The following is a 15069-nucleotide window of genomic DNA, read 5'->3' as shown; positions in this document are numbered from 1 at the left end:
TGTTTGTCTTGTCTTGCCATGCTGTTTAGTAGTTTTTATTTTTATTGTTCTTTTTAGAAATTGTTCTGTCTCATATTCGTAATAACAATACCATTACTGACTGAAACAATACATGAGGCATATGGCCAGTGATCTATTTTTGGTACGGATTATGCAACATCAGACTGCCGGAGCACTACTACATACCTCTTCCTGCATTTACTTTTTTGCTGTTCTTAAACCACATCTTATATCTCGTGCATGATTAGGCTGGCTGAAAGCAATATTTGAGATACTGTTTTTGTGCTATCACTCCTTTTTTCTTCTAAAACAAAGTTTAGATTGTTTTCGACACAACTTTGTTAGTCTAGATTTCTCCCCTATGCTGGTTCATTTGCCTCATTTGTTTAATTGCTGACTTCCTTGTCCTAGAAGTACAGTTCACTCCGATCAGTTTACACCTTCTCCTCCCCTCCTCCACACTCAGGGTTACTTCAGTTGTTATAAATTCACTGGGAACTACTGGCCAACTTCTTTGGTCTTCGTCACCGGCTTGTTGCTTTTTCTTCCATTTGTTCGTCAGTAAGTTGTCATTTCCTGACTATTTTCTTTCATCCTGAAATTACCCTTTTTTATTAAAATTTACTTGGGACTATTCGTTATCTTTCATTTTTTTTTTCTTTAACTGGAATTAATTGGCTTTAATTTTAGTGAAAATTTGCAATTTACTTTTTATTTATTTTAGAATTATATTGGTTTTGTTCTATTCCTTTTCTGTCTGGTCGCTGTCGGGTCAGTTATGATGTATATGTCTGCCATGTATACATCATAACAGAACAGAGTTTTCTTCTCTCTTTCTATAAACTATTGTAAACTTTTTCTCTTTCAGGGGATGTCTTATTGTTTCTTCCCCTTATCTTCTATCCAACTTTCCCTTCCATGGCACACATTCCCATACTTCTCATTCTTATCTCCACATTCTTTCCTTAAACATCTTGGGGCTCCCAGGCTTGCCTGATAGCTCTGTTAGAATCTCTGTTAAAAGTAGTCCGGGGGACCACCTCGTGCTGGCAGAGGTTGGGAGTCAGGGGACCAGGTGTCCAAGGCTCCTGGCTGCAAAGTCGCTAGGTGTTGGCACTCAACATAACAACACACAATACTTACACACACTTGCCGGCCTTTGCCTTTTCAGATGCTACAACAGCATATAAAGGATTTAATATTTTATATTACATCAGCACTTAATGATGTAAAATAATAAAAAAAAAATGAAACAAACATACCTTGACCTTGGGCTTTGCTGCTTGTACTTAATGGCTTTCTGCGCACCAGTTTCAAACAGCCGTATCTCTGTATGCATTGAGAATTGGACGTTTATATGAACCTTTGTTACTCAGAATAATCGATACAAAAACTCCCGAAATATTTACTGTCCCTCCTGAATCACCTTGTATATACAGGGTCATCGAAAAAGGTGTCCTTGATTTCCCTTTTAATTATCTTTGGAAACTTTGACCAATTGCTGTGATCGTAGCAGCAAACAGCATGGTAACTAAGTTTTATTTGGCACCTCAACAATGAGTGTGCGCTGAATGATTCCTATGTGCATGCCTGTCAGTGTCAGTAAGATGGCCGTTCAACAGAAAGTGCAACGTTGTGGTACGCTGAATTTAAATGTCATAACAGTGCAACGTCACAACACACTGTGCTTTCTGCTGCACACCTATCTTACTGACGCAGTGCATGTAGGTGTCATTCACACTCACGGCGCACCCAGGGTCATTATTGAGGTGTCAAATAAAACTTAGTGCGTTAAGACACTGTTTGTTGTAATGATCACAGTAATCGATCAAATATTTCAGAAGATAAATAAAAGGGAAATGATAGACACCTCTTTTGATTACCTGTATTTGGGCCCTTTTTGTAAAACGTGGGTTTCAAATGTTCCACGAGATTGGTAGGTAAGCCCACTGAAGATAGGGTAATCTGGGACTCTGCATAGTGGTTTTTTTGAGTGCCATCATATGTACAAATTTAATTCTATTTTCTTATTAAAAAGTATAAGTAGCAGTGTGAATGGCTGTCATTTCTTTGTTATTAAAGAATTTTAATTTAAAAAATATACTTTTATTTTTAATATGCATACAAATTTTTATAAGTTTAAATCTTAAAGAGCAATATTTTGCTGTGCTCTTGTAGACAAAAAAAAGAGAGCTTTGTATCTATTTATAAACATATATATGCAGAGCCCTATCATTAATATCTAGACACTTGTATATGTACATATCTTTATTTACAAGTAAACCAAAGTGAGCCGAAACCATTAGCCTTTATGATAGCCGCCAGTTTATACTATTCTTTTTGTAAATTTTCTTCAATATTTTTCATCATTTAGAGCGGTGACTAGTTCAGCTGTTTTTTGGTCAGTCTCTCCATACATGCACTCAACGATTGTATTCGACAGTTCTCTACAGGACAGAGGTCAGAGCTCCAAGCTGACCAGTCCAAATTTTTGATTCATCTCAAACCAATCCATGATGTGACATGGCACACTGTCCTGCTGATGTGGTTTAGTAATTCCCTAATATGATACCCCAATGTAAGTAAAGCATTACTGTTCAAGATCTCAGCTTCACGGTTTTCTCTAAAATCAATGCCCCAGACCATCAATACTGTCTCCATGAAACTTTATTATCAGAAGTCTGGCAGGTAGTCTTCTCTGGACATCCATCACACCATCAGTTGTCACTCAACTTTCCATTGTTCTATGGTACAAGAACAGCTGGCATTACACACACCTGGAAAGCACCTGACATTAGTTATTTGGTTTTTTTAGGAGCATTAGGAACTGCGGCCATATTGCAGTGGTCATTCCCTGACTTTTCCACATCCTCCATATTTGATAGTCACTGACTCGAACTCTAGTCTAATCAAGAAGCGTGTGCTACACACTGCTCTCCTGCCCACCTAGCTACAAAGGTGCCTCCCCTGACATTAGTCAAGGGATTGCAATCTTCATGTGGACAGCTGAATGTGGATTGCTTTCTGCACTGTATTGGTCCTGACACACATCCCAAATTTACTAAGGGCCTGTGTGCTGCAATGTTGATCTGAATTCTGGGCAGACAATTCCTTGTACGGCTCTCCTCTCACATTCTGTCAATTTTGGAAATTTTTTGGCCGGGTAATTTTTTTTGGAATGTTGCATTTGCAATGTTAATAGTTTCCTCAAAGCCTTCGAGCACATTTATAGTTACGTTTGACATGTGGTGCTTTGGTAGGATTTGCCCTACAATCAAGGGAATTTTTGAATATTAATTGTGGGATTTCACATGTATAAATGTATATATATACCCTCTTCCACTTGCATTATTACCTTGCCACTTTTAAAATTTTATTTTTGTTTTTATATATTTTTTTATTTCAAAATAAAACAAAATGCTCCTATGTACCTTTCCTCAGAAATTTCCTCCAAATGACCATGCAGTGTTTTCTGTTTTGGGTTTCTATACACTATAAGAAATCATTTTGTTTGGCACTTCAGATGTCAGGTGAGTGATAGCATTTATGTATATGGTGCAGATGGTAACTGATCAAAAATTCAACTCTGCTGTATATGGAGTTCAGCTGTTGATCACTGTAAATCAGTGGTTCCCACTGGTGGTTTTGTGAAAGTGCTCCAGAGGTTCACACTAAAAATTCTGCAGTGCCATCTGCTTAGATTTACATAGGTATATTTTTGTAAACTACAAAATAGTTTAATATTAATTTATGCAGTTTGCATGAAAAGTTATATTTGGTCGTGTTTTTTGGGTCACACTTCCTTAGAAAGTGAACATGCGCACAGGGTGCTAGTGGGGGAGGGGGTGTGAACGTGCCGATATGTATTGCACTGTTTTGCTATGGTAAAAAGGTTATAAAAATTATAATTAATAATAAACAAAGATGGAATAGAGTAAAATAAAATTAAATGTGAAGTAAAGAATTGCCAACAAAAGAAACCATATTTCCCACAATTTCTTTTAATTAGTTTACTATCTTACAGTATACTCTGTTAAATGATTTTCATACTAAATTTTCCTTCATTCTCAAAGATCATTGTTATGTATAGGTCCATAATAATAATTTTATATTATTGTGCAATATCACTTATAAAACATTTTATTATAAAAATTCAAAACTATTATACGATTTCAGAGAATATAGGATTAGTGGTTTGTGGTAAAAATATGTTTAAAGGAGTTTGCGAGTTAAAAAAGGTTGGGAACTGCTGCTGTACATGATAGTCATGAAAAATAATGCGAATATGTGAAGAGAATATTGAAATGATGTAGACTGACACGTTGGTTACCAGAAAGCAGCAAATTCCAAGTTGGTTTTTAGTTCCCATCCCTAATAGGTGAACCTCTATAAAAAACTAGTCAGTAACATAAAAAAAAAAAAATTCAGTGGCACCAGGAAATTCCCATGATAGATATTTTAGAACCTATCAAAATACAAATTTATCCCACACATAACAAGTGCCATGTGAGCAGAAGTGTTAGTTCATGTCTGGAAGACCATAATCAAGAACATCAGGATTAGGTGTCGAGCAAGACAAAAAGGAGCTGAAAGAAATCTGTTGTCAAGAACACTGAGGGTTGAAAACAGCATGATCAAGTTTTAATGGAACATGGAGGGACAAGATCAGAAGCAGCAGGCTTGGGAGATTGTGGTGTATATGTGATGTAGTATTCTGTAGACTGCACTGCTTGAATTTTCAAAAGAAGGGAATTTGTGAAAGTGGGTTTAGTATAATTTTGGAAGGTGATAAAGATCTTCGTAGAAAAGATTAGTTTACCTCTGGTTTTAGGAGAAAGTTTTGAAATCATAGTTATGTGTGGTTGTCTGAGGTCTTCATAAAGTAAACAAAAAGCGAGCAGAATCCTCTTCAAATCTGCCAGCACAAGGCAGTAGCTGAGAGTGTGAAGAAAATTTTGAATTTCAGGCTCCACGGCTAGAGAGTATGAAGCAATCAAAGATTAGGGGAAAACTAGCTTCTAAAGGTTTAGTTAGTAACATAACTGATGGTGGGAAGAAACCTTTTGGCTACAACTTTTAACGTAAACTTCAAAACAATTTCCGTCAACAAGATTTTTATCATACATTTAGATTTTGAATGGAAAAAGCTGTCTATGCATGAAGGATGTACAAAGTTCACGGTTATATTTAAAAAAAAAACACACACACACACAAAAATTCACTGCACATCCAATTTATGCCAACACTTCTATTCATTGTCTTGGATTTCTACCTTCCCAAGTGATTTGTCATTGGCACAACATGCAGTAATCAGCAAGGGGTTAAAGTAGCCTTAAGGATGGTAGTTTCAGAATTTTCCAAACAAATTTACTGTTTACAGACATGTTTCATGCAGCATTACTGTTTCTTTGGTTTTTTTTTTGCTGCTGTATGCACATTATTCATAATCAAGCACTATAATACTGATGGAAAGAATAAATAATTCTGAATTTAGATAATCTATCCTTTGAATTTTTTGATGTGGAGTTTTTTTTTTGATGCCATTCCACACTGAAATTGTTTGATTCTGCAATGAAGAAATGCACCTCCTGTCTCATCTCAAGTGACTCTTCATTGCAGAAAGGAAAGCTTTTTGCTCCCATTAAAAGTTTAAAATGCTTTGCAGAAATAGGAGAGAAAGATAATGTGCCTTCTAGAAATATCAGCACCAAAGCAAAAAAAAGAAGCCTTAATAAATATGGATGAACTTAACTTATTAGTGATAAATATGTCATAAATACGAACAAATTTATATTTTTCTTTACAGCATGTATAGTAAATGTAACTAACATTTCGTGTAAGCTACTGTTTTGAAAGGAAAATCAAATGTATACATAAATTATATGAAGTTATTTGTAATTACAAAAACTATTTTAAAGTGTCTCATTTTAGCAGCAGTTTTGATGTTATCTACAAAATTATCCTAAGAAATTAAGCCTTCAGTTGTCATTTTTAATTTTGAAAATTGATGCTTTCTTTTTTTTTTTTTCATAGAACAGGTTATGCCTGTCTTACAACTTTATCTTATTTGAGAGAGAGAGGGGAAAAAATCTTATTTTAATAAACCTCTTTTTTCTTTTTTAACCCCCCACACTTTTTTTTTTTAACCACAATTATATAGTGTTATAGTGATAAAATACACATGGAATTATATGTATGTTATTCATTATGTCTTGGATTTCTACCTTCCAAAGTGATTTGCCATTGACCCAACAAGTGGCAATATATATATGATACAGTGCTATATTACAGTATTGTAACAGGGTATAATATGATATAATTGAGTCCGTATAATAAAGACTAGTATTTATTTATTACATTTATTATAGGCAGCCTGTAAGTGGTAAAGTGTGGAAATGCATATTTCAGTTGACAGTGGTATTAGCCCACATGACAGATAAATACAAGTAGCGATTGTATTCGTTTTCCAAATGAGTAACTGTAAATTTCTCCGACCTAGTAACGATGCACCCATAAAATCACAATATTTTTCTATTTTTTATTTTCATTTTGGAGAAGTATTCTTACAAAACTTGAATAAATTACAGAATTCTACACCACTCCAGAGAGCAGCAAACTGCAAATTCAACAAACTAAAAGCTTTAAACAACATTAGAATATAATCTACCAAGAATCTGAAGGACACTACACATCAATTAAAACTAAAACACAGTTACGTCATCCTGTGCACAATGGATACACAGACATTTGTAACGACATCAACATCATTACTTCCTCTGCACATATTATGACTGCTATAGTCTTGAGTGTTTTTTCAATAAGTACCAATATGGTTCACGAAACTAAAAATATCTCCAATGCTGTCACTTCTTAATATGTTTAAGGAAAAGTACAGTAAGGGGCTCGCTCCCAAACAGATTATAGTTTTCATATTATAACTGAGTAGGAATTACTTTTTGGGATTTACTTAACACCTCTTTCAGCTGACTTGGGGGGAAAAAATCTACATATTAACTGGACAGGAGAGATGCTTCTCTTGAAAATAAATGTCCTCTTCCATTGCTTAATGAAAAAAATTCATTGCTTCTCATTCCTTGAGAGAAGGTTAATTCATCATGTAACTGATTTGACTAAGAGCAAAAACATTTTCAATGATAAATAGTTCTCTTGAGTTGAGCTTTTTTTTTTAAATCATCCACTGCCACAAATGCCTTCATTGATTACACGGTAAATAAAATGTCTTTGTGAGTAGTAAATTCAAACATGCTTTAATACTATAAAATAGAGATGATCTTATCACATAATAAGGAGAGTAAGGGTCTAAATCTCCCTACAAACGAAAAAATGTTCTGAAAATTACACAACCCTGAAAACACCTTGAAATATGTTGAACATATACTCTATGGGTGTATTGCAGTTATGAAGTAATAAGTGTTTTTTCAGATTACCTGAATGCAAAAAATACCCTTTACATATTTCACACAAGAATGGTTTCTTCTGAGTATGAACTAACAGGTGTTTTTTTAGATTACTTGAACATGAAAATTGCTTTCCACATATTTTACACGTAAATGATTTATTCCCAGTATGTACTAATAGATGTTTTTAGTGCATATGATCGTCAAAATGCCTTGCCACATGTTGCACATGTAAATGGTTTCTTCTGAGAGTGCAATGAAAGGTGTGTTTTCAGGTGATGTGCAAGTGAATATGCTCTTCCACATATTTCACAAGAAAATGGTTTCTCTCGAGTGTGAACAAACGTGCAATTTCAGGTGACATGACCGCGAAAATTTCTTGCCACATTTTTCACAAGAAAACGGTTTCTCTCCAGTATGTACTAAAAGGTGTCTTTTCAGGCTACCTGACCGTGAAAATGTCTTGCCACATTTTTCACAACAAAACAATTTCTCCCGAGTGTGAACAAACATGTGTAATTTCAGGTGACATGACTGCAAAAATGTCTTGCCACATTTTTCACAAGAAAACGGTTTCTCTCCAGTATGTCCTAAAAGGTGTCTTTCCAGGTGACATGGCTGTGAAAATGTCTTGCCACATTTTTCACAAAAAAACGATTTCTCCCGAGTGTGCACAAACATGTGTAATTTCAGGGTATATGACTGCGAAAATGCCTTGCCACATTTTTCACAAGAAAACGGTTTCTCTCCAGTATGTACTAAAAGGTGTCTTTTCAGGTCACCTGAGCATGAAAATGTCTTGCCACATTTTTCACAAGAAAACGGTTTCTCCCGAGTGTGAACAAACATGTGCAATTTCAGGTGATATGACTGCGAAAATGTCTTGCCACATTTTTCACAAGAAAATGGTTTCTCTTCAGTATGTACTAAAAGGTGTCTTTTCAGGTTACATGACTCTGAAAATGTCTTGCCACATTTTTCACAAGAAAACGATTTCTCTCCAGTATGTACTAAAAGGTGTCTTTTCAGGAGAGCTGACTTCGAAAATGTCTTGGCACACATTGTACAAGTAAGTGGTTTTTTCTCAGTATGCATTTCAGGTGACTCGACCAGAAAAATGTTTTTCCACATGACAATGCTATTTTTTCATGTTCTCAATTCATTTTACTGAATTTTATCCACTTTTCTTAAAGTTTGCACACCTCTTTGTATAATTTAAAGGTTTTCAGAAATCTTTCTTATATCAAAATGAATTTAACAGATATTAATTGATTAGGAATTTGTGACATGGAATAATTGTTTCTAGTCTGTTTAAACTGTAAACCCTAATTGTTATGTTTAACACCAAACTGTTAATCACTCATTTTTAGTAAAAAACCTGTTTTTCTTGACAATATTTAAAATTCACAGAATCTCACAAAGCAATGCTTTTTCTACTCTTGTTATCTGTTTCACTCATTTCTTGACATAAAAATTTCTTCTTGATCCTAAAAAAAGGGAAAATAATTGAGCTTATAATGTAAAATCAACTGAACATACAAAATATAATTTCAAATAGTTATCTCGCTGTGCCTATCAACTTTCACTGTTAATGAAGGTTTAGGTCTAACTGTTTTTCTATCCTTCAGCTATTATTTTTAAATTGAAGTACCCTGATCAAAGATACCATTGAACATATTTTCAGGATTACTTACAGCTATTTGCCCAAATTATATTTCCATTAAAATCCTGGATAATTTTAATAAAAGTTAAAGTGAAATGTAAAGGTCAAGTAATTTCTATAATCAGGCAGAATTCTTGGAAAGCAGTTTAATTTTTAACATATTTATATACTGGTGTGCAAAACTTAAGGACCAACACTATTTCTAAAGGTTACAACCACAAAATCAAACGAAACAGCCTGTGGCGATTTGCATAACTATGGCCATTCAGTAGAAAGCTGGTGCACATGCAAAAATTTGAATCATGATCAAAGGGCTCACATAAACAGATAAAAGCAGCAGTTATGTGCAAATTACCAAATGGTTAAGATTGGTTTCATACTGTGCTACAAACAACAAAATGGCCAGTAGACAACAGCCAGGGTCAAATAATTGGGAAGCCGAGGAGTGTGGCTGCAGAGTCCGGTATCGCCCATAGCATTGTCACACGTGCCTGGTCGGCCTCAGAGCGATTGGTACAGATGTTCAAAAGGCCAGTGGTGGTCAACCACAAAAACAATGCCCAATGATGACCACTATATATTTCTAAAGGCCATGGGGGACCGACACCAGATAGTGGGATCCATTGCAAACCAGGTGCAGAGGACATCGCAGTTTACTGTGGCCAGGTGACTCCACAGAGGTGGACTGTTTGCCCAACTGCCAGTATGTTGTGTCCCTTTAATGCCTCCCCATCGGAGACACCGTTTACAGTGGTGCATCGAACACTAGAACTGGACAGGAGCACAATGGGGTAAGGTACTTTTTACTGATGAAAGTAGATTCAGTCTCAGCAGAAATTCTGGACGTCAGCTAATCTGGTGAGAGGTTGGCACACGGTATCACCTCGCAAACATCACTGAAAGGGATCAATATGGCAGTTGAGGTGTTCTTGTATGGGAAGGTGTTATCTTGGATGGACATACAAATTCCAGATACTGAAAGGCGGTACTGCAACTGGTGCACGTTACTGTACTGAGGTAATCCTTCCCAATGTGCATCTGTTCCGAAGTGCCATTGGCCCCGACTTCGTAATTATGGATGATAACGTTACACCCCATCACATTGCAGCTGTTGATATGATTTTGGAAAGTGAGGACATTGTATGGATTGGCCTGCCCGTTCTGCTGCTCTAAATCCCATTGAACACATATGGGATGCTCTGGGGAGAGGCCTAACAGCACATCCACACTCACCAGAAAACGTTTACCAGCTGAAGATGGCGCTACCAGAGGAATGGACAATGTTACCACAAGAACTTAGTAACAACATTGTTCTAAGTATGGACAGGTGGTGCAAAGCCTGCATCAGCATTAGGGGTGGTCACATCTTACTGAGAACCACACTTCTCTTTGTTCCATCTTTGGTAGTGATGCATCTTTATCATAGCAGTCAGTGCTATGTTGCCATTTATGAATAAAGTCACTGTGTACCGTTTTGTTTCCATTGTTATGTCAGTGTTTCCCTCATCATTTCTGTACCTCATGACATTCCATTGGTATGCTTTTCCCATTTCCAGGCTACTCCTATGAGAAGTTACAGATGAAAACTTGACTAGTCCTTAAGTTTTGCACACCAGTGGATATATATAAACAACATATTTTGTATATGTATATATAACATATTTTACACACTCACAGTCAAACTTCGTTATAACAAGCACGGAAATAATGAGATCAGAGCTATAACTTAATTTACGTGTATTTCCATACAATTGCTCACTGATATAACGAGCACACTACACGGATATACCATACAAATTTTGGTAACTATGCAAACATTCTTAATTGCTCAGTGTTGAAATAACTCATTCTTGGAAAAGACAAAAATGAAAGAGCGACTTAGCTTTTATGACCACCAGCATCACATCTGATTAGTGCCAGTTAATAACCTTGTCCTTTCAGGGATGTGGGCCATACAACAGTGCATTGGCACTATTGTATTCCACTTGCCGCATTACCTGATTTACAGATCGCCTTGTATTCACTGAACGATACATTTATTTCGGGACTTCTAAAAACTTTGTATGCAATTCGAGACGTCTAAGAATTTCGTATGCATATCAAATTACTGTAATTAAAATCAGTTAGAAATGAACCCTTCCTTTGGAAACATGTCTACTAACAAAAGAAAGTCCTCAATTTGTGAAAAAGTCAAAACTATTCGTGAGTTAGAACGTGGTGCAAAAAATGTTGAAATGTGTAAAAACTTTTTGGTCCTCTTCAAAAGTAATGACATTGCGGAAGAATAAACATGTTTATATATTGGTACTATAAAAGAACATAACCAATAAAATAAAATAAAAAAAACATACAAATAATAAATGCTGCTGAAGCATTGTTTCAAAATGGTTCACTAAAAAACAAATTGCTGGATTTTCTACATACATTGTGATCTTAAAGACCCAAGTGTAAAAATTTGCTAAACAATTTTATATGTAACAGTTGGCTGGATCGATTTAAAAACCAAATACAAGAATATCGATATAAATAATATGTAGGTATATTCTAATATTTCTTTTGTTTTTTTGAATCCATCTTTTTTATCAAGTTATTAAGAATTAAAAGAAATAGGAGGTAGAGTTAACTGATCACTGATATAGTGTGTAACGGTTATAACAACAAAATTTGGTTGGTCCTTTGATACTCATTATATCCAAGTTTGACTGTATATACAGGAACTCCCTGACTTACGTAAGGATTGTGATCCGAGGAACTCTATGTAAGTCAGAATTTCCCCCATGCTTGTGCAACACTCGCAACTGTGCTCGCCGAATTGATTGAATTAAAAAAAGAAATGTTCGACGAAGATGTAAATAGAATTATTTATCGTATTTATTCAATTTTTATCTTGGCAAAAATTACAAAAGCATGCAATTTAAAAAAAAAATTTACTTTTACATGCAATAAGATATCGAAAATGTAACACACTAAAGAAACTTTGAATTTTTTTGAATATAGCCCCGGTACTGGAAAAGGTTGGACACCACTGCAGTTATTGCTGTTATTTGGGAGCATTAGCAACTAAGGCCATATTGCTCCGGGAATATGCGGTGGTCATTCCCTGACCTTTCCGCATCCTCCGTATTGGTGGTGACGGGCACGAACCCCGGTCTAATCAAGAAGCGTGTGCTACGCACTGCTGCTCCTTCCCACCTGGCTACGGAGGCACCTATCACTGCAGAAGAAGGTGGGCCAGAGCCCATTGGGAATACTCCTTGATCTCCTCACTCTTGACCAGCGCGACTTCTCCGTATGTGGGACAGGTGTTCGGATAGGTTTTACCAGGTACCACTAAGTTATACAATACTAATCACTTTAGCTCTTAATTTGCGCAGCAGCACTAATTGCCTAAATTGCCCGAATGCAAGAAATGCGAACAGGCTTTACCAAGTTAATTCTCTCCTAATCCGTTCCCTATATGAAAATTTTCTTCTCTCAACCGAAACTATTTTAAATGTAACTTCAAAGGGGGATTCAAAATCATTAAACAGAGGTCCGACTGAGTCATTTAGAATTATAAAAATGGTTATACAGTTTTATATATAAAATATAACAATAGACAGTAAAAAATCTAATTTAGTTAAATCATTTTAAGATTATTTCAATAATAGTTAACATGTGAAAAAATTTACGGAACATTATAAATCTCGAAGTGCATTTGCATCCAAATGTCACACGTCACGGTTAACAAAGGTGCCGGTATGTCGTACCGGCACAAAAAAAAAACTGTATATACAAATACATACATATACACAATATACAGACATATATATATATATAAAAAATTTTATGTATAAAATATTGTAAGTACAACGTAAGAATGAGATTTTATTGAATTAAATCTAATGAATGTACTGTATACACTGGGAGCGATATATGGTATGAAAAAGAGGAAGAAATGGACTGTAAATTAAAATAAATATAAGTGAAAAAGGGACCAAGATGAAAAAACATTGCGGTGTCTTTCACAATTTCAGTGTCATCATCAGAGGTCATCCACCGAAATTATGAAAAAGACAGCAATGTTCTTGCTTCTGTTTCCGACATGCTCTGTATGCTATGGTGCACGTGTGTGGCTGCCACGTGTTGCGAAGGCAAATATAGATTTTGAATTTTGCAGTAAGATTATGATGGAATGTGCCAATAAAAGTGGTTATGATACGTAGTGCATACAGATCATGGATGACCTTACAGAAGCAAGCGAGAAAAAATGAATAAACTGGATAGACTAAAGTAAGGAATATCAGTATAAGCAGGAAGAAAGCGACTTACCGTTAAGGGTGCTCACACCTATAACGCATGTGACCAGCAACCTAAATGAACAAGGGAAGTGCATACAATACAGAATTAGCCTTTCATGCCATTAACGAAAAACACTTTTTTATTTAAGGAGGCCAAAATACTTAATGTTCAACGTAATTAAACGCGACTATTAATTGCAGAAACCGTAGAAATTAAATTACACGAGAATTCCGTTAATGTTCGGCGGCCATATTTGATCTCCGATGCGTGGACCTTTGCGCGCATGCGCGAAGACAAATAAATAGTATGACGCCACAACCATGTGACGTCATACTATTTATTTTTTATTCTTTTTTTTTAAAAACTAGTGAAATATAATGGATACATTTTTTTCATGATAAAATCCCCTGACATTAGTCAAGGGATTGCAATCTTCATGTGGACAGCTGAATGTGGATTGCTTTGTGCACTGTATTGGTCCTGAAGCACATCCAAAATTTACTAATGGCATGTGTGCTGCAATGTTCATCTGAATTCTGGGCAGACAATTCCTTGTACGGCTCTCCTCTCACATTCTGTCAATTTTGGAAATTTTCTGGCTGGGTAATTTTTTTTGGAATGTTGCATTTGCAATGTTAATAGTTTCCTCAAAGCCTTCGAGCACATTTATAGTTACGTTTGACATATGGTGCTTTGGTAGGATTTGCCCTACAATCAATGGAATTTTTGAATATTAATTGTGGGATTTCACATGTATAAATGTATATATATACCCTCTTCCACTTGCATTATTACCTTGCCACTTTTAAAATTTTATTTTTGTTTTTATATATTTTTTATTTCAAAATAAAACAAAATGCTCCTATGTACCTTTCCTCAGAAATTTTCTCCAAATGACCATGCAGTGTTTTCTGTTTTGGGTTTCAATACACTATAAGAAATCATTTTGTTTGGCACTTCAGATGTCAGGTGAGTGATAGCATTTATGTATATGGTGCAGATGGTAACTGATCAAAAATTCAACTCTGCTGTATATGGAGTTCAGCTGTTGATCACTGTAAATCAGTGGTTCCCACTGGTGGTTTTATGAAAGTGCTCCAGAGGTTCACACTAAAAATTCTGCAGTGCCATCTGCTTAGATTTACATAGGTATATTTTTGTAAACTACAAAATAGTTTAATATTAATTTATGCAGTTTGCATGAAAATTTATATTTGGTCGTGTTTTTTGGGTCACACTCCCTTAGAAAGTGAACATGCGCACAGGGTGCTAGTGGGGGAGGGGGTGTGAACGTGCCAATATGTATTGCACTGTTTTGCTATGGTAATAAGGTTATAAAAATTATAATTAATAATAAACAATGTTGAAATAAAGTAAAATAAAATTAAATGTAAAGTAAAGAATTGCCAACACCATATTTCCCACAATTTCTTTTAATTAGTTTACTATCTTACAATATACTCTGTTAAATGATTATCATACTAAATTTTCCTTCATTCTCAAAGATCATTGTTATGTATAGGTCCTTAATAATAATTTTATATTATTGTGCAATATCACTTATAAAACATTTTATTACAGAAATTCAAAACTATTATACGATTTCAGAGAATATAGGATTAGTGGTTTGTGGTAAAAATATGTTTAAAGGAGTTCCCAAGTTAAAAAAGGTTGGGAGCTGCTGCTGTACATGATAGTCATGAAAAA

General features: G+C 35.3%; 1 protein-coding gene across 1 annotated transcript; it reads right to left on the bottom strand.

Moving 5' to 3' along the window:
* Positions 1 to 7571: 7571 nt before the first annotated feature.
* LOC150075498 (uncharacterized) lies at positions 7572 to 8541 on the bottom strand. The gene has a single exon (XM_090388824.1). It carries the CDS (start codon positions 8511 to 8513, stop codon positions 7728 to 7730), a length of 786 nt encoding a protein of 261 aa, XP_090244950.1. The 5' UTR covers positions 8514 to 8541; the 3' UTR covers positions 7572 to 7727.
* Between the last annotated feature and the right edge of the window lie 6528 nt (positions 8542 to 15069).

Source organism: Mastigoproctus giganteus, chromosome 14, assembly GCF_048544385.1.
Source record: "Mastigoproctus giganteus isolate SK-2022 chromosome 14, ASM4854438v1, whole genome shotgun sequence".
Classification (NCBI taxonomy): Eukaryota; Metazoa; Arthropoda; class Arachnida; order Uropygi; family Thelyphonidae; genus Mastigoproctus; species Mastigoproctus giganteus.
The sequence above is the reverse complement of the archived record's forward strand: the minus strand, read 5'-3'. Positions and strand labels throughout refer to the sequence as shown.